The sequence below is a fragment of the Acanthaster planci genome, linkage group LG08, assembly GCF_054643075.1.
Source record: "Acanthaster planci isolate LZ-2023a linkage group LG08, COTS_SCS, whole genome shotgun sequence".
NCBI lineage: Eukaryota > Metazoa > Echinodermata > Asteroidea > Valvatida > Acanthasteridae > Acanthaster > Acanthaster planci.
Window position 1 is genome coordinate 16,156,981 of NC_141784.1, and position 25,385 is coordinate 16,182,365.

Here is a 25,385-nt window from a genome sequence, read left to right on the forward strand (position 1 = left end):
ATTCAAAGGGCTTTGACTGCCTCAGTGGTGTAAATTGAACAATTGAAAGCTCTACAATACTATTTGTTGTGATTACAAACAGCAATTGGACATTAGAGGTTACCAAACAGCCACTTTAGTAGCTTAATATTGTGGCGAAACAGGGTAGCTGCGTAGACTTGTGTTTAGTCTGGGTCATTAATAATTTAGGCACGTCTTAATCATGCATTAAACATGCGCGCGGCAACCAATCAGAAGCGCGCATTACCTTAGGTCTGGGCGCTGGCTGCGTGGGTTGCCGGGACTTCTCAAGATGGCAGCGTGCTAACCAGAGCTCTGTGGAGTTGAGTTGTATTTCGAGAGTAAATCTGACGTACGACCGCCGGTGGTTGGGGATCTACCTCAAGTGTACCTGGTGCGATCGGTTAGTGTGGTGCTTGTTCTCAGTTGCCGGAGCTGCCGATTATATCAGATCTCTTTGAAGATTGGGAATCGTTAGCCAGTCTCGTTTATTTAAGAAGCGGTAGATTATAGGGTTAGGGAACCCGAGCGAACCAGTTAATTGGGGAATTAGCGAAGCTTAGACTAGAAGGATTGTGTGCCGTTGTTCCATGCTTGTTGGCATAGCGACGGTTGGTTGCGGTCCTGGTCTGGGAGCTTGCTTTCCTCGTTGAGGTTTACTGGGTGCAGGTTTCCGTTAGAGTCTAGTGAGGACTATTATAATCGCCTTCTTAATCAACTTACCTGTGTTATTTCATAATAACTTAAAGTGGGTGAGGGTTATTTAAGTCACCTTAAACCTTGTTGCAGTTTGGGAACTGTGTTGCTTTGTAAGGCAGTATAGATTATTCTTGTAAAAAGTGTACCCTGTTGTGTTGTACAGTTACGAAGATTGTAATAGCTTGTGTGGTCAAGACTTATCAGTTATAAGCCATCAGTAGATTATTTATTTAGACTTGAGGGTTACTCTGATCACTGTGAGGGTTACCTGGTTATTGTGAGGGTTACCCTGATCACTGTGAGGGTAACCTGGTTATTGTGAGGGTTACCCTGATCGCTGTGAGGTTTACCCTGATCACCGTGAGGGTTATTCTGGTGTAGGTTACGGATAAGGCTTATTAATCACGTTCGTGGTGCAGTTGACCACGTAGGACAATTATCCCTGTGAGGATAATTTTGTATATAGCTAATTGCTGTTGTATATAACGGATAACTGAGCACTGACATTGAATAAACCAATCATATAATTGCCTTAGAAGTCACTGGTCACCGTGAGATTTAGTCAGTCCTGTGTCACTTGTATTGACATTAATTATCTTTATTGACATTGGGATCAATTACCTAATCACAGAGCGGTGGTAAACTTCCACCAAACGAACAGCCCCTAAGGCATAGTCCACCGTTCGTTAACTGATATCCCCCCTTGCGTCAGGATAGCCGCTCATTCTTGCGTAAGGTTAATAAATATATTTGTGGGGTAGGCCAGGCCAATTCTATCTCCGATCAGGCCAGTCTGCTGGTCCGCCACAAAAAGGTGTCAGTTGTCCCGCCACAGTATACAGCATTGGGATGAAAATTACCGTAGCGCCACGACTTAGCAATCGTGTGCATTTGCAATGTTCACTTATTGAATCTACTTTAAAACATGTTAGTGAAGCTCAGAATCAGGGTTGTTTATTCATCATTGTTATCCACAACAAAAACATCACTGTGATGGATGGGAGTACTTGAACTGGTTCACAGCTGTCATTGGTATCAAGTCCTCAAAGCATTTAACATATCCGTCGACAGATAATATGACCGTACCATTCAATGTATTGGGTAATTCACAATAAATTACCGTGTTTCAGTTCTAATCAGAGTCGTAGACCTTAACAATTTTACATTAATGGGTCTATTTATGTTTCACTGGAGGCTGTGGTGTCAATTCTGCAAATATTTCGAGTTGGTCGACGGTCGAGCTGGTCAGGAGTCGAGTTGGCAAACGGTCGAGTTGACCTACAACCATCTGAATGCTTCTAACATTTACCAACATTAGCGTTGTGTGAAATTAAAAAGGTGTAAAAGTCGAAGGTGTTCCGGAGGACGTAACTTTATCCCCGGCCACTCGTGCCCTGCACAAAATGCAGGGGCGCAGCAAGGACACCGCTTCCAACATGGCGCGGGTCAAATAGTCCGCGGGTGCGCCTGTCCTTTCTTCCAAACTGTATTTGCTATAAATCTCCAGCAATTCACTTCTGCGCACACCTCAACCATTATTCTTTCCAAAGTTATCCATTCCATGTGCAGAATTAAGTTTTTCTTTGAAATCTGACAATTGAAGTACAACAACCTCAACCAGATTTTAAAAAACCCCGTTTGAAAATGCACCACGTAACAAAATTTGCAACGCCCGCTGTTTACCTTCCTGAAAAGACGCATACGAGCGACACGGTCTGGACGGGATGACTATCCAGTCTTTTATCAATGGTCTCGTACCGTGTGCAAAGATTGTATAGCGCTGCGTCGTTGAGTCGTAGAGCGCCGCCGCGCTACATGTACTGTATATACAGGGCCAGGGCGCTATATACGATCTTTGATGCAGTCTACTAATTCAAGTGAAAATTTTTGGCCAGCGTATTAGCATTAAAAGTGACCGGCATTATCTTTTAAAAAGGAGCTTGTTTGGCCCCCAAAATTGTGAGCTTGTGTAAATCTTTGTCAGGATCATCTCCCTGGTTCTTTAGACTTCCATCTGAGAGCAAAACGGCTTAAAAGTACTGTTGAAAAATGGTCCTACAGTGCCCCCGAAAGTTGAGGGTTGCCACTTGGAAAATAGCTACATGCACACTTCTTGAAAATCACTTTCTTTGGGTATTTAGTTTTGTAGGAATAATTTAAAATGTAATAGGTTAAACCACACAAAAAAAAAACGATTAGGGAGAAGACAATAATTAGATTTGTGTTTCAGAAACCTCACGGATGGGATTTTATTGGGCCCTGAACAGTGCTGATTTTACAGTCTTTCCGTACCCTCGTACGTTGTGCGCGGCATAATGCTCAATGCTTAATGCCCGCGCTTGATAAGCATGATCGGACCTCCGATGTACTCATGTACATAAGTGGGCTTACTTAGCTTGCAGGGGTTAAGTTACATGTACATGTACTTTGGAAGGATTCCGTTATATTTTGATAGTTTTTGGCACGAAGCTTCATTAACGAGTAGATAGAGTTGGTAAGTACAATGGTACAATTAGGCATAGACTTGTAATTAGTAAGCATGAAGCGAACCTCATCTGTCTGCACAATGTTTTGCTTCCGGAGGGCAATGGATGGATGTAGGGCTAGGCCTACCGTTTGCGAATTGCAACTGGTTCCCATGACTGTTTTACCGTGGTAAGATCATGTGTTTTATTCCTCCATGGTAAGATCCGTTGGAAAACGTGAAGTGCAGTCCCTCTATGAATTTTCTGTGAGCATGGTGAGTGGTAAAATCTGGGCTTTTCCGTTTCACTTGGCGATGGAAAATTCCGGATTTTGCTGTGCTATAAAATTAATATTGCCAGTTTCACCATGGAGGAAGGAACCCTCCATGGTTTCACAGTGTAAGAAGCCACTCAATGTTTGTCATGTGTTTGGCATGCCATGGTTTGTCTATAACAGTATCATGTCTATCCTTGCTCTATCTGTGATAGAACTAAAACTCACCATGGCTCCATGAACTCATTGGGGTGGCGCAGACATTTGGGAATTTGGCAACCAATGAAAACAACTAGCCGTAACGAACATGCGTATGTATGTACTGATCAAAGAAATGATGAAACTGGCGGGTGCTTGCGTACATCGCCATACATGTAGTTACTGTTTTCATTGGTTACTACCTGCCATTTTGCGAGAGTACCAGATGTTCATGCTGCCCATAGGCCTATAATACTCTTAATTAGGCCTAATTATATCTGGTAATGACGCCAAGGATTCCTCAAAAGCACCCTAGCTACTGTATCTCACAAGCCTGTAGAAACCTGCCATAGAGAGGAGACAATGATAGGAAGGCAAAGAAATTTTGCAAATATTATTTTCTGTTTTATTTTTGTAGTGATCTGGGAGAGGATGCCATAAGAAATATTTTGATATAAGTTTTGGATTCCATTGGACTCTGCAAAGCAAACAAAATTGATTCTCGGAGATATTTTGAGATGTTTATTACTGATTAATTTGTACACAAGTATGAGTGTGGATTTTGACTGAAAAGCTCAAAAATCAAGTTTTTGTAAAATCATCTTATTTGTGCTTTATTTCAATGAAGGAAATGCTGGCTTCACTTGATATTTCAAAAATGTTGACATTGGAAATTAAATGGAGGGGCTACAGCATGCACAAAAAGACACATTTTAATCACAATTTCCTGTTAAAGAAAATGAGTTTCCAAATAAACCGCATCCTCACACCTTTTTGCATATATCTGTAACAATGAGAAGTACAGTGTACATGTACCAGTCGGCCAGGCCTTATTTGTTTATTTTTTTTCATTTCCAAGAGAGGCTTTTTTTGTCAGCCAGAACTAGGGCGTATGTCTTTTTAAGGGTATCTGCAATCAGTTTGTTTTAATGCTCATCTTAAAAATGCACCTTTGTGTTGGAGTTAACCTTAATAGAGAGGTTTCACATGCAAACAGATATGCGTACGCATACGTTAACGATCTGCCAGTTGTGAAGTCTATTTCCGACAACGGACAATCACCTTGAAACGGACATTTTGTACACTAATATTTTGTATTCAAAAGATTTTGAAACCCACAAAACTTACCTGTATTTGTTTGCAATTCATTTAATTTTCACGTTGATTGTGAAATACATGAAGTGTACATTTGGTGGATAGTGACCTGCATATGACGTTGCGCCCTGTGTATTGCACCGTGAGTGACGACGATAAATCAAACCACATGAAAGTTTTGTCCCACAAAGGTACATTTAAGTGGTTTATTGCGTGGTTATCTGTAGAAAAGAAATTTAGGGTAACAACAACATAAAATTTTAGGTAACAAAAACATAAAATCTTACAAAAACAATAACTTGTGAGCAAAAAACTATATACATGTATACACCAGTGTAATTAAAAAAGAGAAAGAAAATAACTACAAAACATACCATCATGAAACAAGTTGGTTTTGATTATTTACATGTATGTCATGTGAAGGCCTGTTATGACTCCATGAGCTGGAAACTTTTGGTTGCTTGAAATTTGGATAACTGATTTTTAAGCCGTTCCCCAGAGGTTCAAATTGTTGTGATTTGACTGTATTTCACTTCACACTTGTTACAAAGTACTATATATGTAGTCCTGTGCAATTTTAGTTCCTGAATGTGCAGTGTTGGATCCAGCAGCTTGGCAGTAGAGTGGTGGGGATGCAGTGGAAAATACTAGACTACCGTGTTTTTGTAAGGAGGATGATTGTAATCATCTACATGTACGATAACTTCAGTTCCCAGCCCGTGGAAAACAATTTTTTTTTTTTAGCTAGATCCTCACCCTGGTAAGGTAACATCATTCTCACAGTGATTAGACCCTTGAACAAAGAGCCCCTTTGATTTAGCACCATGTGCTCAGCATTCCTTCTAGACCCACTCAGTTTGCAGACTGGCAGTGAAGAGCACGCACCACATTTTTATGAGTTCTCTGCCACTTGCCTAGTCTGCCATTTTATTCGGTTGTCAAAGCTGTTGTGTTTGTTTTGCAACCCTCTTATATGCTGTGTTGGCTTTCTGTTTTTTAATTTTGGTATTTAGCCTCATCATGCTGTCTTGCAGAGAGGTTGCCTGATAGGCTGCGCTGTTCCAGGGGTAGGGAATTTGGTTAACAAAAATATAAATGCAACCAGGGCCTACTTTCAAGGCACTGCTGCCGTAAGTGAAAAATAAGTGCTTACAGTAGCAGAAGCTTCTTGCTTTTTTGCTCCTATTTCATGGCTGAAAAAAATTCATGCTGCTGTGAGCAGGAAATATTTGTCAATGGGCATCTGTGTTTTGCAATTGAATAATGGAGGCTGAAAGTGTAAAACTGAAGAAGACATTTTCCTTGGTTACTAGTGCAATGGACCTTGCTCTCGCATCCTCTTACAGTGAAGAACGACAAGCTTCTGAGGCCCCTTTAATTGAACAAATTAACAAAGAGATAATTGTTTCGGGTTTAAATCTGTACCGGGCCCTGTGTCGTTTTAGTGAAACAATTTTATGAGAATTTTGCCGGTTGCAGATTATACGTGGTCATCTTTCTTGAAAATGGCGACCGTGACCAATTGCCACTTTTTTCCGTTGTAAGTGGCAATTTGACCCTTAACCCCTTGAAGATGGGAATTTTTTTCCAAAAGCCGACTCCAAGAATTCAAGCCTTGCTTGGCCACGAAGGCCACCTGCCAAACCGCACATTCTCGGTTTGAGGCCCTGCGTGCTCTGCATGCTTTGAATTACACAGTGAAAGGCTGATTGTTCGGTGGCATGTGGCTCTACTCAAAATTCCACATTCCTGTTGCCTCTTTTCAAAGTGGGGACTATTGTGAAGTTGGTGATTATGATGCAAATTCGGTCTTTTCATTTCTGTTCCAAACACAAAGGCCAATCGCCATATACAAGAGCCAGGGTCTGCCTTCTTTCACCATGTTTGCTCGAGCATGGGCTGAGAATAATTGCTGAAAAGCGGGCTGAGGATCTCAATTTTGATGGTGGCTCTTACTGTCTCCCGGCATGAAGGGGTTAAGTGCAGAATTTCTGCACTAATCATTTAAGTGTAGAATTATCACATACGAAGCCCGTGAAATAGATTCTGTGCCAATGATGCCTCGTAACTGTAGAATTCCACAGTAGCAGTGCAGTGAAATTGGGCCCAGTTCACAGCAAAATATACACTTCATGAAAGAAAGATTATTTTCAAATTGAAATCACCTGTCTTCCTTTTGGATGTAAAACTGTAATGAAAGTCTCCTTGTAATGTGAAATTAGACCTTAAAATGGCAGGAGAATCTTCTCAGCTGGAATGAGTTAAGTTGGCCACTTAAATGTTTGGCGTGTTTTGCTGTGTATAGGATTTTCATTTGACATTTAAAAGAATGTACAAATAGTGAATGTTGGTAAGATGTTCCCTTAAATAAGAAGGAATAGAAAGGGTCATAAAAATGATAAAATCCTTGTAATTTGATTAGTAACTTACCACTTTTACCATTGTCTTCATGAATGAAAATTAAATAAAATCTCAACAAAAAATAGTCCAGTTCAGAATCAGAGGTTCAGAAGGCTTTTTTTTGTTAGCCCTGTGAATTCCTATAGTCTTATTGTTTAAAAGCATATTTGATTGTTTCACTGTGTTTGCACATACATAGTTAAAAACTGTTGTCATCCATTACTGGAAGGAACAGTACTTCTTAGTTACTGTCATCCAGTTTTTGATGTGAAGTGCAAGCAATATTTTTTTGCTTTACCATTATTGTTGATGCTATCATACCTGTATTTCCTGTCTTTCATGAATCATAAATATTTAAGTTATTTGCAAGTTCATTTCAGCTGTGATAGTCGTATACTGTGATAAACTGCATGCATGCCTATTTTATGTACACATTGAACATCTGTTGAATGGACAGAATGAAGCCTTTGCACATTTCACTGCTAGATTGAATACCTTTGCAAACATGGAGCTTGCAATCCCTATAAATCCTACACAGTTCAGTTTCAGGTTGTATCACATGTACTTGAATCATAATGTGTAACAGAAGAGAAAGCAAATATGTTATATTACATTTTCGATCTTGTTTCAAAAGATTGCAGGTGCATGTAATCCCATCTCATGATGTCTCTTGTTGATCTTGGTAAGAAGTTACTAGAGGCTTCTCGACAGGGCCTTGAAGATGAAGTGAAGATTCTTATGGCCAATGGAGCACCATTTACAACTGATTGGGTAGGTCTTTGCAAACTTTTATTTCCCTTTTCAAAATTGGTTGTGTGAAAGTCCTAAATCCATTTCAGCCTTTAGAACAGTGTTGTAAAATTATTGCCTTCACCGTGAGTCCATTTTGCCCCTAGAGCTATAGTCACTAAAGTGCTAACTCACTCTGGAAAGTGAAGCTTGCTAGGTACATGTACCGGTACATCCATGTTTATGTGCAAATCTTCAGAAAATTCAACATTTTGTACATTTTATAGGGCTGTTCGCATATCTGCATTTGCATTTTAGAATGTGTCTTCCAAGCCCGTATTCTATAAACCAAAATTCGCAATGAGTGAATGAGTATTTTCTTTTGTTCTGTGTAAACAACGCAACAGCATATGCTGCATGCATCTTATGAAAGCTTTTTAAGGCATCATTCCAATAATGCACTTGCATGTATGCAGTATGATGATCGTGTATGCCTTGTTAGTGCATTTTATATAGAGTACATCACTAGAACTGTGTTCATTTTATTTCATAATGTTCAACAATATGGACACTAATTCAAAGTGTCTACTCTTAGGACATTATCAAAGTCTATGTGAGGTAATGTGCAGTTAGAGTTCTAGTAATGTAATACGCGTACAGGTGGGCTTAAAGCCCAATAGTTTGACCTCAGTAATTTCATCTCAAGCTATAGAATGTAAATTCAGATTGAATTTCATGGATACATAAGGTGTTAATGGCTTACTGTAGAACTAGCCAACCTGAGCTGTACACTGAATTCTTGTTGAGCTGTCATGAACAAGTACCACGTAAAAAAGACCAACAGTACCTAATCATTGCTCATTCTATTGACCAGCAGGGTAGAGTCCTAATAATTGTAGGCTTTCAAACTTTGTTATGTACAGCTTGGTACCTCTCCCCTCCACCTTGCTGCACATGCTGGTCATGTACCTACTGCAGAAGTTCTTCTCAAAGCAGGAGTCAGTCGTGATGCTAGGACAAAAGTAGACCGAACACCTCTTCATTTGGCTTGCCAAGAAGGTCATAAAGAAATTGTTCAGTTGTTGATAGAACATGGTGCTGATGTCAATGCTAAAGATATGGTAAGTTGTTACCTTTTCATATCACAATTCATGTACAGGGCATGGATATATTCAAACTATTTCGTGTAGTCACAAAGGTCAATTACAAATTGGAAACAGCATTGAGTTTCATGTATGGTTAATTCCAGAAATTAAAGGTCCAAAAGTGTGCCATTTTTTGTGTCCCTGTTTCATCTGACCTTTGTTATTTGACATGGAAATATCACCAGAATTGATTGCAAACTATTACTATTTGTTTGGCAAAGAATGTGCATTAATTCATCACTGTTGGAAATTAGAAAAGGTGTTCTGAATGTTCTGACAGGGACACAGAAAAAATGGACCTCTAATTTCTGGAATTATCCACATGTACAACGCCCACTTGGAATATGTCTTTCTGACTTTGCAAGAAAGTAAACTTTGAGTTTGAGTGATGACAACAGTTCAACCAATGATCAATTGCCTCTTACAGCTGGCCCTGTACAGTTTCATGTGAACAGCCGGAGTTGAATTATTTAGTGAAATTCCATTGTTACATGCTGCCACTGGTTGCATCTCTCACTATATTCATGGTCTCTCATCGCACAGAGTTAGTTTTATATTGATAGTTTTCAAATTTTGGTCTTGTGACAAAATAGAAGACATTTTGGATCGTAGGCACACTGCTTCCGGCACAAGTTCCACCCAATTAGTCTTTCATCTTTCTGATTATGATTTTTTTTTGGCGTCGTAAAGTGGAGGATCTGTCAGGTAATTACTCAAGTCAAAGTGATCTTTTTTCCTGGTAATATATGTATATATGTTGTTGGTTTTGACATGTACCAACAAAGAGTTTCAACGTATTGTATTAAAAGTTGTACATGAATGTTTTGGATAAATCTAAAATGCATACGCCACAATAAATGGGCTTCTTCAATATGGTTTTTATTCTTTACATTTCGACAAACGAGAGATCACACTCGGGGAATAATATGGTTGTAACTTGGTTGACAAGACAGACGTTGAAAACATTTTGTATCTCCTCCGTGTGGCGTGTAGTAGATGTCCGTCTATTTGATCACACTGGTTTTCTATTGTTTTGCCAAAAACCGAGTTGTTCATCAATTTGAAGAAATCTTTTTCAAAGTCAGATGAAGCTCATTTGCGCAACTCAGTGTTTTTATGGATGTAACTTTTCATCCAAGGTTTTTGCACAAAAGACAACACATGATGAACTTTTTTGAGTTTGAGCTTCAATTGCAAATGTAGCTGCAGCATTTTTGAATTTATATTATTTATATTTTTCTTTTGGGTGTAACTTGGCCGCAAGTATTTCTACTTTGGGAGGATGTTCTTGATATTGAAGCTCTTTTTGATATTCAGAAAAACATGCTTCTGGGATGATTTCGTTATCAGGAGCCAATGGTAAATCATTGAGTAAATCGTGAAGGTCTTGTGGGCAATCGAGATCCACTTCGACTATGTAGCCTGTTCAAGAACAAGGCAAAAGTCTTCGAATGTATTCTGCAGTAAATTTGGCCAAAATTCATTCCCAGTGAAAGTGACCGTACGGTAGACACTGACTCATGCCTCGAGGATCGAGGATGCCTCATGCATCGAGGATGCCTCATGCATCGAGCTACGTGATATATGTCTCGGGTTTATTTGGGTCTTAATCTAATAAATATTTGTTGTTTGCCTTGGTGTAACTCGACATGCCTCAGCGTTTGGCCCACTCAAAAAATAAATGTTGATCAAAGTCGGTTAGTAGCTCAAGTTCGACGCCAGAATGTTTTAAAAGTGCGTGCCATGCAAGACTGGGTGCTGTATAATAATTGCCGTGTTCAAGGCCATAATATTTCATGCAGGTTTGCGAAGGTTTTGAAAGACGCACGCGTGTAACAACGCGTCCGTTTCTACATAGAGATCGTGATAATCACCCAAGGTGCAACATTCGAAAGTTTGCCAGACCTGTTGAGTGCCACTACATTCTTCTTCAGAGACGCTCTCTTGTCAGAGTGAACTGTAAAATTTGTATCTGGCCTGTAAACTCATTTCTTCAATCTTTTCAAATGAGTCTACATATTTATACGGATAAATGCCTTTTTGCAAAAGCAGATCTATGTTGTTTGGGAAACGGACTCGGAGTAATTTAGAAGCATCTCGAGGGCATGATTTGATTAACGTGTTGAGTGAAGTGCCCATAAAATTAAACGAATGTAAAACCAAAGTTAGCCTAACTCGAAGGAAATGTACATGTACTTTTCAGAGTTTTTAGGAATACAAACAGTTTGTCCTTGCTTGATGCAGATAGACCTTGCATAATTAAATGGGCGTCATAATTTTCCAAGTGGTTTAAAAATACCGGCCAAAAGAAGAGCCCAAACTGAGCTGTGCTGCATGCATGACCAATGGCTCAATGCGAAGGCCGATGACATCCAGAACTACACAGACAAGAAGGACATGAAGAACTTCTACAGTGCCCTCAAGGCCGTGTACTGTCCCACCACGTCCGGATCTTCCCCTGTTTTAAGTGCTGATGGGAACATGCTGATCATGGACAAGGAAAAGATCCTGGAGCGCTGGGCAGAGCACTTTAACACCGTCCTGAACCGGCCGTCAACCATTAACGACGAAGCAATCTCAAGACTGCCTCAAGTACCGGTCGATGACACTTTGGCTGAACTCCTGACTAAAGCAGAGGTGAAGAAGGCCATATCTTGTCCAGTGGCAAAGCACCTGGTGCTGACTCTATCCCAGCTGAGATATACATGTACACTTCTGGTGGTTCAAAACTCGTGGAGAGCCTCGCCAGCCTGTTCTGCTCCGCGTGGACTCAAGAAAAATTGCCGCAAGATCTGATAGATGCTTCGATCATCCACCTGTACAAGCGCAAGGTAACAGGAAAGCATGTGACAACCATTGCAGTATCTCCCTTCTTTCCATAGCCGGGAAGATTATGGCCCGCGTCCTGCTACCTGAGTGCCAGTGTGGATTTCGTGTGGGTCGTGGAACCGTGTACATGATTTTCACAGCTCGCTAAGTTGCCAACTACAGGAAAAGTACCAGAAGCAGAACGTTGGTCTCTATACCACCTTCGTGGACCTGACAAAAGCCTTTGACACTGTCTGCCGTGAGGGCCTGTGGAAGATCAAGGCCATGTGTGGCTGCCCCGCCAATTTCATCACAATGGTCCAGCAGTTTCTCGATGGCATGAGCACTAGAGTTTAGAATGACGGAGTGTATTCCCAGCCATTCTCTGTCACCAATGGGGTGAAGCAGGGCTGCGTGCTGCCCCCCCACCCTGTTCAGCATGATGTTTATTGCCATGTTGACTGACGCCTTCCACAGCGGCGACATCGGTGTTGATTTTGATACCGCACTGACAGGAAGCTGTTCAACCCCAAAGACTAAAGTACACACTGACACTGCCCGTGATTTCCTGTTTACGGACGATTGTGCACTGAATGCCTGTTCGCAGTCAGAGATGCAAGGCAGCATGGATCAGTTCTCCAAAGCTTGTGAGGATTTTGGTTTACTATCTCTACTAAGAAAACAGAAGTCCTGCATCAGCCAGCCCCCTCAGCCCCTTATGCTGAGCTTTATATCACTGCCAGAAATTGCCTGCAGCAGACAAGTTTGTCTACCTTGGAAGCACCTTGTGACCCTCAGTTAAAATCGACGAGAAGGTGTCCTATCGAATTGCCAGAGCCAGTGCTGCCTTTGGCAGACTTAAAGACAAGGTTTGGGAGCAGAGAGAACTGAGCCAGTACACCAAGCTCAAAGTCTACAGAGCAGTCATCTTACCATCACTGCTCCATGCTTGTGAAACGTGGACCGTCTCCAGCCAGCAGGCAAAGAAGCTCAATGCCTTTCACATGAGATGCCTTACAACTCTGGTATGAGTCAAATGGCAGGATAAAGTTCCTGACACTGAAGTGCTCCAGCGTGCTGAGATGGAGAGCGTTCACGCCATCTTGATGTGCTCTCAGCTCCAGTGGGCTGGCCATTCACACTGCATGGATGACAGTCGCTTCCCCAAGAGACTACTCTATGGGGAGCTGATTTCTGGCAAGCCCGCGCAGTTGGCAGACCAAAGCTGCGCTTCAAAGACACTCTAAAGGCCTCTCCCAAAGCATGCAACATCTCCCAAGCCACCTGGGAAGTATTTGCTGAGGACCATTCTGCTTGGTGATCCCTTGTGAATGCTGGTGTGGATGAGTATGAGGAAAACCACATCAGAGTCAAGGAACACCGACGTCAGTTAAGGAAGGAGCGCATCAGTTCCACCCTCCATCCTTGTTCAATTCCAAAAATTCCCTGCCCCCACTGTAGTAGGCAGTTCTGTGCGAAGGTCGGCCTAATCAGCCACCTTCGTACTCATCCAACCTCCAAGTGATGCCATTCCTGAAGTCAGTGGTCATCTTTGCCTCTGAAGGACGAACATGCTTAAAAATACCGGAATGACGGTCCTGTTTTGAAAAGTTTCATCCATCAGCCTTATACATTGTGATTCTGTCCTTGTGTATTTTGTAATTTGGATTGGTTTCGATTTGACGTTTGACTTTGTCGGTATTAAGTCTAAGGGCAGCACATATCGCCCAACGTATGCATTCGTAATTGTTATTTTGTACGTTTATAACCGCTTCTTTAAGTTTTGTGTATCCGGGTAATTTAATGTAACTTCCACCCAACGGGCATTAAGCATCATGTTGATATAAAATGCAACGATCTCATTGACTACCCATCCCAATCCGTTGTGGGTAAATCGATCTATATGCTCTAATAGTCATTCTTTTTGTTCTTCCAATACGTTCTTGATGTCTTGTTCCTGAAACACCATGACTTTTTCGCTTAAAAATCTAAACGTTTACCAGTTACCAGTTTCTAATATTTCCTTGAAGCTGTCTGATCACTGGAATGTTTATTTGTCTAAACAATTCCTTTCAATTCCTAAGCTTTGATTGCCGTGGTTAGATCTTTTCGCAGCATGCGGCTGTTTCTGCCCTCTTTTCGCAACATGCAGCCGTTTCTGCCCATAGCAATTAGGTGTAATTGGTTTCTTTGTGTCACTTGGAGTAACTGTTGATATGATTTGCGATCCAAGTATTTAAATTGTTTTAAATACTCGTTGATCGCATGCATGTATTCCTTGCGCGTGTATATTGCGCATATGTGTAAGGACACAATACTGGCTAACAAAAATGGGACACATAGGTAAAAATTCAATCTAGTGAAAGGTGTTTAATTTACTTTTAAATTATGACAATGGACCACCCTCTATCAGAAAATAGCAATGGGAAGATAATCGGCCCAAGAAATTTTCTTCCGTGCAGTGCTTTCTGTAGAGGGGGGCCTCATAAGTTAACGTTGGTTACGGTGTCCACTTTGCAGTCAACCATGCAATAATAAAAGTCAAAGAAAAACAATGTGGAGTTGTATTGTTGTGGTTAAGCTTTTCCTCCTTTTTCACACACAACAATTTTAAATGATTTGCAGTTTGATGACTTGAGGAAAACAGCTGGTTGCGAAGCTTGCAAGTACTTCAAAGAGTACATTATCATTGACAACCAAAGAACAGATACCCTCAATTTCAAAGATCTTTGTCCTGTAGTTTAACGTTAGTTACAAAAATGACACGGACACCAAAAATTTCGAATCAAAGCTAACATTTCATGTGACAAGTTTATTATGACTTGCTTTACTGGAGCCCTCAAGGTAGTTGCCTCACCTTCAGAAAATTGCCTATGTTACTATGTGCAGGTGTTAATACATGCACATGCTTTTTCATTTCTTGGGAGCATCTCTGTGATCTACATATCTGATAAGCCACTTCAGCCTATTTTTAGATGCCCTATATGCATGCAAGAAGGTTGCACATGAGCTTCCCAGAAGTTGAAATCTTTGACATTGTGAACTTAAGTACATGTATGTATATTTAAATGTGCACCATTTGCAACATTAAACAATTCTGAGGAACAAGTAAATTGAGTCAATGACTATTTTATTTTTCACTCTAATCTTGTTTCTTAAAAACTGTATTTCATTGTGGAGGCTATACACTGACGATCCCATCTGAAGAACATGGCACATCTCATTAAATGAATTTCATTGAATTTATTCAGTTCGTGCCACCTGGGTGACTCATTTTTGCTGAAAAACTGATGAACTTTTGACTACAGACCTTAGACAAACCTCTGATGACATACTTAGACAAAACTACATTTGGCAATAAACGTTTAAAAATACTTATTAGCATAGACACTGTATAGTGCATTAATTTTACCTTCTTCTTTGCTGTCCAAGTGAAAGTAACGCAAAGATGGATCTGGAATAAGTGAACTTGGATTAACAACACACAGAATGAATTTCCTGTTAACGGTCAGATCTTTTTCCCAAACAAAACTTTGCTTATTTTTATTTGGACGATCCATGCAGTATATAACTGCCAGTTCATCACTAATGATGCGCTTGATGGCACCTGGATACCATGCATCCTCAAATGCGACTACAACTATATCCCCTGGAGTGAGCTGGCGATCGGCAGGCTCTTGTGGGGTCCTGAAATTACAGAAATGGGAACAGGAATGGTTGAAATCGAATAATCTTTGATTTAATTACTACTAAAGCTTCTTTCACAAGGACATGTGAATCTACAGACATATAATCTGATCCAACCACTGAATCTTTTTCTCCTTTCTGGCTTCTGAAATAAGATAGAAGAAAAATAAAATTTAAATAGAACAATTTTTAACATAACCGGCAGTGGCTTGATTTGTGGAAACATAAAAAAAAACTCTAACAAGACCCCAGGGGTTCCACAAAGGCAAGTTCCCTATCTGTGTAAACATCACTTGCCTACGTGTTACATCAACTTCGCTCCATTTACTTTTAATTCACTGCGAACTCGCCCCCATACTATTGGATGACAAATGGGGCGAATTTTAATACGAATGGGGCGAAGTCGAAAGTGCCGGTGTGTAACGAACGTGAAACACTGATGATTTCTTGAACTTGGCAAGGCTATTCTTTAAGTTTGTTCATTTTTGTGATGGACTTTAGCTTAAAAAGTGTAAATTATTTGTCGTTTTGCAATTTCAAGCGGGACTTCAGATGTTTACTATTTTTTTCTTCCGTTCGTTAAACATGGACACGATTCACACGAAACCATCCAAGCGGTCCGCTACAAAGCCCAAAAATCACCCACTGACTATCCATTAAAATCTTCCCTTTTACAATGCCATCTGACCTCTTTTCACAAAAAAATACAGAAAATAAAATCTATTTAAGTTGATACAAACCTTTTGGCTGCTCTTTTTCCGGATATTGGCTGCTCTTTTCCTGATTGTTGGAGGGAAAGCTGTCGCGCGCAGCAACTTTCTCCGTTCGTTACAAAGAGACGTGAAAGCGGCGCGCGGTGGACACGGTGCTTAAAATAGCTTTATCTCGGAAAAGACGTAATCGAGCCTAAAACACTTGACCTTTAGGTCATCCATGCAGGGTACCATTGCACGTGTACGACCACTAGTCAGACTGCGTTGATCACCAGTTAAAACATGTGGACATTTTACGTTAGTTACAAAATGGACACGAAAATTATAGCGATCGATATGCTGATGTTTTCTCATCCTCGAGGGTAATTATGGTCTAGCACACATTTTACACGATGTTTATTAAGCTCATTTCGAATAAAAATGGCTTTTACAGGTAAGGGTGAGGCTTGTAAATGATGATTCTGGCCCTTTTCGTCATGGTATGGTGTGGTGGACACGATGTGAAACGAACGTTAACGCAGGTTCAGCTGCCATTTTGGAGCGTGGATTTATTTATTTATTTTTTTTTAAAGGGCCAAAATATTACTTCATTGCTTAACTCAAAAAATATGACCATTGTGATAAAATACGTGAGCTATAAGTAAAGTAGTTGAGTTCATTAAATTTTGTTCAAGCAATGTCCCATTTTTGGGCGCCATTTTGAACTAAAATTTGCTCTTCAACGTGAATAAAAATTATAGACTCGCATTTACACTGAATTATTTATCTTTAGTTATCTCTCAAATACATGTACAACTATAATCTCAAGCAAACATAGCTTGAAAATGGTTACATCATCTGATAAATTAAAGTTCATTTTTTGCATCATGAAAGTTGGCCAGTATTGTGACCTTACACATATATTTATTGTATCGACAACTCCATAGCAGATGCTCTCTCTTGGGGAAAGGTATGTCCCACGGATAAGGGGTAAAATGGGCCTTTACATTAGTCCATTCAGCAAAGACCTTATCTTCATCAAAGCCCATCTTCTGTTGCACTGGTTTGAATGTCTTTGTCAGCGTTTTCAATGAATCTTTTCCATATGTGGCTAGTTACTCTCTGTTCTTTGGCCAGTCCTCCAGATCAGTTATTCTGCATGCTTGCAAGATATGGTGGTTGGCAGATTCCTTTTGTCTTTCTGGATGGTGTGAATGATGTTGCTGTATGGTTGCACATCCCCCTGTGGCAGCTGAACATTTGTTAATTGCACTCCTTTATATGATCCATCTTAGCCAACTTACTGCAGGAATCTTTTCTGATGAAGGCCCTGTTCATTAGCAAGTTCATCTAGCTGCAAATTTGCAGTTTCAAGACCATCCAGAACATCTGCAGCAGGTATAATTTCTTCTTGGTATCTCAAAGAGAGTGATGAGATCACAGACAACACATTCCAGAGAAAGGTCATGAAGTGCAACATCCTAAAGTCATCCTAACCCAACATCCTAAATTCTTGACAATGTAGAGTGCCGTGGCCTTCATAGTTTCAGCAGCAGTGCCTTGTGTTTCATTTTCAAGATGAAACTGTTGAGAAGTATGGCAAGAGCTCTGCTAATGTGTGGCACCCATTGTATTCCACAAGATGAGCTGGTTTTAGAACATCTTCCTTCAAACACTCAGCAAGGGCTCTGTACTCACGCAGTGCTCTTGGTGACCGGTGATAATGCTTGTGAATTTTATGCAAGATGTCATGAACTTTTTGTAGGTCTTTACTGTCCTTTATTGATGACAAGACACTTACATGTAGCTCCAGTCTGTGAGCAACACAGTGAATGGTTTGCACATGTTCATGTGCATGCTGCTTGAGTCGTGTTGCAACGCTCTTATTTGCACCCATATTAACTGATGCTCCATCTGATCCTGCTCCAACAAGTTTGTCTTTCCAGTTACTGCCCAAAACAGAGCTAAATGCAAGGTTGATCCCTTTAAAGGTACCATCAGCATTAGCATTTTCTAGGTCTTGAAGTTTGAAGTAGTGATTTCTTGGGATGCCATTTTCCAGAAGTCTGATATACAGAATTTCAAGTTCTTGTACACTACAGTCAGTGGCACCATCAAACATAATGCTGAAGACCTGTGAAGTTTTGAAATTCTGTTCAATGGGTGACCTTACGGTATCAGCCAGATAAGTGGTGGACCTAGAAAAACGTAAAGCCATTGTCCTTTTTGACTGAAAGATTTGAAATTGAAAGTTTCAATTATGTAAGAGTCACTGTTTTATTTTTTGTTACGAATGTTGTTTTATTAAATGTTAGAAATACCAAATTCTTCCTCTTTTACAAATGCAGTGACTTGGGAGTCATTGTTGGGTTAACATTTATTTAGAAAATTTTGGATATTAATAAACTAAGGTGAGTGAGGGCCAAAATGAAACTTCATGGTCATGGTTTTTAAAATTATAATTGCATTTCTTTTTCATTTCATTGCGTAACTGCAAACCAATTATTTTACACACCTCCTGCATGCTTGGTGTGATCTATAAGACAGGATTCGCTGTACATCATGTCCATTGCTCGTAGTTTAAGCAAGTTTGAATGGGCAGTAAAGGGCATTTCTTGTTTCAAGACGAAGTATGCCGTATTGAAGACATGTTGGAGGACTAACATGTTTGCCATGTTCAGTTCCTGAATATGCCTATCCATTGGGCCCTCTACATCACCCCTGCCTTGTTATGTGGCTCTTGACTTCAAAGTCCCTGCTGCACGCATGTGAGCTTGGGATGTCCAGTGGCCTCAATTCGGCAGGAGGTACATCCCATGAAAAAAATGGAATCCTTATCTGCTACCTCTGGTAGTGACTGGCAGATCGCACATTGCATTCCATCTGGTGTATCCTTCAGGCCTTCAAAGTGAGTTGACCACGATGAAACAAAACCCCTTTTTCATTTGGTCTCATACTTTTCTTTGGGATGGGATTCCGTGTTGTCAACTGAACATGATGACAGGGAGCTTGAAGCTGTGCCGAAATAATTATCGATAGTTTGCTGTCTTTTTTTACCTACGGCTGCCATGTTTTGATTCATTGCATGCACGGTATTCAAATAAAAGTAAACTTCAACAAATCATTACTAACTAGACTACACGTGCACACGGCAAGCATGCATGACTGCTCAACGTACTACTGCACACTGACATGCAAATTCCTTCCTTCAGCCAATCACCATTGATGAAATTGCTACGCCAGCAATTCCACATGAATATACATGTACATCACCCCAACTGTTGGGTGTATGCAGAGCTAGAGTGCACAGGACCCTGATGCATGATTCATACAAGTTTGGGCAACGGCTATTTCTTAACCACTCAAGAATTTTGCCTGCTGTCATACATGTATGCAAAAGGTACATGTACACACACAGGTACCAGGCAAAATTCACTAATTAGCTAATGTTGAAGTCACATAAAATAGTCTTCGAGCGTCCGGCCGTCAAAGTGCCTCCACGACGCGCGTGCAATAACCAATGATGTTTGGTACCCAGGCACAAGGGTATTTTATAGTGTGTTTGTGCACGTATTTTCCCTTGTGTGGAAAGGTGCTCTGCTACATGTACATGTACAGTATGCTTTATACCCGTAAGTTAGCACATACATGTACATGTATGTAACAATGCAAAAATCATTGTACCCCACGTACCGACACAGGCCTAGCTGTTTACTTTTTATCACTTTTTATAAGCTTTGTGAAGAGGAAAAAACCAATCAAAGGTAAATTTGATGACTGATATTCTTGGCAACCAAAAACGGACACTTTATTTCGAGAAAAAGTACCTGTCCATCGGGCAATTTGTCCTAGATTTTTACTTGCCCAAAAGAAGAAATTACTTGTCCCTGGCAATAGGACAACTGTTAATGTGGAGGTCTGACCTCAGGGAAGGTGTCCTTATCTACTATCAATTATACCATCCATCAACACACTGTGGGTGGCCAGTCAGACCTTCTGCAGCAGCCATGTGCCACCAACGTGTGGACTGTCTTATGCATCCGTACACACAGTTGAACATTCATTGTGCATGGTGTGTGTGCGCTGTGGTTGGACTTACTACTGCACAGCAATGCACAGTACGTTGAGTACGTGTACACGGTACCGGTCTGAAGGCGATATATTTTTATGTGTCTTGCTGGGGAAACTCGACGAGAAAAATTCAGTAATCGTGGCTTTAATTAAAGGAAGCTTCCATTGAGTTTTGAAGTGTAGTCTCCTCTCATAGAAAATTACATATTGATTGAATGGAATGAATTGAAAAACAGAAGACACAAAAAGCTAGAAGGCAACCTAATGGAGGCCTTTTTTATAAGCTGGTGCACAGATTTTAACCCTCTGCATGCTACGAATCTGTACAGGGTGTATTCCTTCTTCGCTGGATTATATTTATGTACACACCCAATTCGTGCCTTCATGCATTTGTGGGCCTTTTTCTCATTCAAACAGTTTGTGTATCACAAATCACCAAATAAATTATTTGTAGAGACAAAGATTTCCAATATGTTGGTTCAAACAAGATTACTTTATGAGGTTTATTCTGGAAGTTACATAATATTGTTCCTACCATATTCCATTGGTATATTTTGTTCCTACCATGTTCCATTGGTTTATTTTGTTCCTACCATATTCCATTGATTTATTTTGTTCCTACCATATTCCATTGGTTTATTTTGTTCCTACCATGTTCCATTGGTTTATTTTGTTCCTACCATGTTCCATTGGTTTATTTTGTTCCTACCATGTTCCATTGGTTTATTTTGTTCCTACCATATTCCATTGGTTTATTTTGTTCCTACCATATTCCATTGGTTTATTTTGTTCCTACCATATTCCATTGGTTTATTTTGTTCCTACCATATTCCATTGTTTTATTTTGTTCCTACCATATTCCATTGGTTTATTTTGTTCCTACCATGTTCCATTGGTTTATTTTGTTCCTACCATATTCCATTGGTTTATTTTGTTCCTACCATGTTCCATTGGTTTATTTTGTTCCTACCATATTCCATTGGTTTATTTTGTTCCTACCATGTTCCATTGGTTTATTTTGTTCCTACCATATTCCATTGGTTTATTTTGTTCCTACCATGTTCCATTGGTTTATTTTGTTCCTACCATATTCCATTGGTTTATTTTGTTCCTACCATGTTCCATTGGTTTATTTTGTTCCTACCATATTCCATTGGTTTATTTTGTTCCTACCATGTTCCATTGGTTTATTTTGTTCCTACCATATTCCATTGGTTTATTTTGTTCCTACCATGTTCCATTGGTTTATTTTGTTCCTACCATATTCCATTGGTTTATTTTGTTCCTACCATATTCCATTGGTTTATTTTGTTCCTACCATGTTCCATTGGTTTATTTTGTTCCTACCATGTTCCATTGGTTTATTTTGTTCCTACCATATTCCATTGGTTTATTTTGTTCCAACCATATTCCATTGTTTTATTTTGTTCCTACCATGTTCCATTGGTTTATTTTGTTCCTACCATATTCCATTGGTTTATTTTGTTCCTACCATATTCCATTGGTTTATTTTGTTCCTACCATGTTCCATTGGTTTATTTTGTTCCTACCATATTCCATTGGTTTATTTTGTTCCTACCATGTTCCATTGGTTTATTTTGTTCCTACCATATTCCATTGGTTTATTTTGTTCCTACCATGTTCCATTGGTTTATTTTGTTCCTACCATATTCCATTGGTTTATTTTGTTCCTACCATATTCCATTGGTTTATTTTGTTCCTACCATATTCCATTGGTTTTACCCAGAATATTCCTGTGTGGTTCTCCTTCCACCTCTTAAACTATAACTGCTTCTCATTGTCTCCTCCCTGCAGATTTCTTCAGGCTTACGAGCTACAGTGCCTTGGGCACTTTTGAGGAATCCTTGGGGTCATTACCAGAAATAATAATACATTTAATAACAAAACATATAACAAGTTTTCCTTATACATGTGTACATGTAAAATGTAGGTTTGTACATGTAAGTGCATCCTTTGGCCTGTGTGGTAATCAATGGTGGTTATACAGTTTTTTCCACTTACATGTACATGCCTTATGATATCTCTAATGTATCAAAATGTGTGGGAGAAAAAAAAACGTGCAAAATTCTTTTCAGACAGTTTTAAGTTGTCCAAGGTTTCTGCTACATATACACGTATGTGTACACATTATGTACACATGTGCATGGCATCTTAGCAGTGTTGGAATAGCCAAAAACTATATGTACATGTAACATCTGAACTGGTGTGTGTTATTTTAATATTGTATATATTTACATCTATTTGAATTTCTTGTCTCTTTATTACTTGTATGTGTAGTTGAAAATGACACCACTTCATTGGGCAGTTGAGCGATTGCATGCACCAGTTGTCAAAGTATTACTAGAAAATGGGGCTGCTTTGGACAATTTCAACAAGGTGAGTTGCTTAGACTAAGTACATGTGCCGGTATTTTTTTCAGCTAAGCTGCACCTTGATGTTATTTGATTTTGATTTATTTGATTTTTATTTATTTGATTTTTATTCATTTAGGGTGGTGCCATGCCTTATGCCGCAATGTTCAGAAAACTTTAACATTACGCATTCCTGCAAATCCAACCAAATGCAGCTAGCTATACATGTAGCTTATCAGCATCATCCTCATAACCATCAATCCTGTTGCATAGGAATAAACTTCCAGTCGTACACATCCCAGATGTGTTGCCATTGCTATGTTGCCATTGCTGTGTTGCCATTGCTGTGTTGCCATTGCTGTGTTGCCATTGCTGTGTTGCCATTGCTAGGTGAGTGAGAAAGAAAGTGTTTGGGTGTTTTCCAATCAAAGATTAGCCACAAAATCCTAAAAAAAAACAACAACAAATAAACGAAAGGATGTCGAGATAGGTCTGCGGTGCTACCCAGCACAACTTGTGAAACCATGTTGGGCCACCGAAGGCCTGCACACACAAGGACTACTACAGGCGACCTTGAGACCTCCATGACAAATGTTATCTCGGGCGTGGGTGGTGGGTTCCTATGCGCTGGGGGTTTATATTAGCCATGGTATGTAATAAAAAAACATACATGTACGGGACATGGACATACACAGAGTCAATATTCACCGAGTCGACTGAGCTCTACCTACCCAAACAGTCACTACATATGCAAATTTCCCAGGCGCCTGTTATTGCTCACTGAAAGGATTTGATCAGGTGTAGTGCACCCTGACCTCCCACAATGAGACGGGGCTTTGCCACCATGATCGTCCTTCTTTTCTCAGCACCGTAACGTAATAGACATGTCTTTTGAGGCATCTTCGCTTTTAGAGCTTCTGTTTGCTACACGGTTTTGTGTCGATTTGATCACCTTTGTGAATAAAGTATTTTCTTGAATTTTACCTGTTTGTTGGTAAGAGTATTCTTTCGTATATATTTTTTGTGTTTTCTTCTGTTTTTCTTATGTGCACCCTGCAGTGTTTATTGTCGGTACTACGCAGTTACCTACGCCTGTGTCAACTGTCTGTGTTACTGGTTAATTATACGCCTTAGTCGGTTGATTTCAGAGGGTCGCTGTCAAGATCTTTCATGCTCCCCTGTCTTCTCCGGCCACTGAGACAAGGAAAAGGTCTTGCCGTCGGCCAGGGGGTTCCAGCCAGGATCTGGCCAGGCCCCTGGTTTGTTCGGTCCCACGGAGCTGACGGGAAAGCTCTGTGGTTGACTTTGAAAGACCCGAGCAGGGGCACCGCCAGGATCTGGCAAGGACCCTGTCTCCTTGGTCAGTCGCTGGCCTGGCAAGCCAGCCGGGACTCCTGAGAGAGTATCCCAACAGACGTCTCCCGGGCCCGCTCTACCATTATCGTACGCCACACCCTGCGACTGCCATGGCCAAGAGGAATCCACATGGGGTTCCAGCCAGCATTCCCCTGCTGTGCACTGCCTTTCTTCTCCTTTTGTCGGAATACATCGCCCGGAATACACAGCCAGTCTCCCCAGATTTTGCAGCCCTAGCACTTTGTGGCCTTGACGAAGGACTGAATAGCACACTCGTAGAGTTTGCTTGAATATCCTATCTGCCAACTTCAACAAGGAGATCCTTTGTGCCCTTGATGCAATGCATATTCCATACGAGAGAGTTAAATCTCACCTTCAGCCACTGCCGCTGTTCAGAGAAGACCTTTTTGTATGGAAACTATCTTGACAGTGGTACAATCCATACCAGTTCCGTCCTGGGCCTCGTTGATCAATCTTCACGAGGCGTATCTACGCGTACCCATTCATGTTCGGGACCCCAAGTTCCTTCGATTCATATACAAAGGGAGAGCTTCCGACGTATCTAGGGGCGGTATTCGATCTCTGCAGGGCTATAATCATGCCGACGATCAACCAATAATCAATCTTCAAGACTGCGTTTTTCTTTTTTGGTCGTCGCAGTCACCATCCGCCCTCGCTTGGCTTCATCTTTCGGCTTAATGGCCAGTATGATGGACCTAATACCATGGTGCAGACTCGGAAAGAGATCACTTCAGATCCATCTGCTCTCCTACTACCAGTAGTGGGGCGGCTTAGCTCCAAAATATAGGTCGATTGTGCACTTTCCCTTAAAAGCATGAAACTCGTCATATGGTTAGAGTAACACAATACAAAGATTTTTAGTCTAGGGGCCACCGGAAATTGCACCCCGTATGGCAGCCATCTTTGATTTCAAAATTGCTGCCATTGTGCATCTGTTTTGTTGAATATCTCCATAACTAGTTGAGATATCGATGCAGTTGAAACTCCTATACCTATATTTTATGGGTCTCGATATATCCTTAACTACGAGAGATATTGAGACATAAACATAGCGCATAAACATATAAACATAGCATGGCACAAAACATGGGGATGAATGACCCATCAAGAAGAAAATATCACAAGCGGATGCTGAAAAACCACAGCTAATCATCTCCTTGCTTTTCTAGTCTCTGTTGCATCACAAGAACATAGTGATGTGCATGGAAGTGCAGACTTCTTACACCTGCACCGACCAGTGCATCCTTCGTGGGGCCGAGAGCAGTGGCTATGTCATGTGCAGAGATGAATCGCAAACTCTTCCCTGTTCCAAAGACTAACCATATCTTCACAGAAAGTCTCTGAGTTGCTGTCACGGCAAGTACGACAACATC

General features: G+C 40.5%; 1 protein-coding gene across 10 annotated transcripts in view; it reads left to right on the plus strand.

The window, feature by feature from the left end:
• The first annotated feature begins 273 nt into the window (after positions 1–273).
• The window catches only part of LOC110987802 (GA-binding protein subunit beta-2-like), a 59,195-nt gene continuing 34,083 nt past the window's right edge, over positions 274–25,385 (plus strand). The window contains exons 1-6 of one of the 10 annotated variants that reach the window (XM_022250889.2): positions 2,962–3,193; positions 5,745–5,798; positions 7,766–7,902; positions 8,784–8,981; positions 9,696–9,710; positions 22,562–22,660. In XM_022250889.2, the coding sequence (XP_022106581.1) occupies positions 7,792–7,902; positions 8,784–8,981; positions 9,696–9,710; positions 22,562–22,660 (423 nt within the window). In that variant the 5' untranslated portion in view covers positions 2,962–3,193; positions 5,745–5,798; positions 7,766–7,791. Of the gene's footprint in view, positions 404–2,555; positions 2,659–2,734; positions 3,194–3,234; positions 3,440–5,744; positions 5,799–5,842; positions 5,862–7,765; positions 7,903–8,783; positions 8,982–9,695; positions 9,711–22,561; positions 22,661–25,385 lie in introns of those variants that run through there. The other 9 variants (XM_087140219.1, XM_087140221.1, XR_002599327.2 and 6 more) reach the window with 9 other exon arrangements.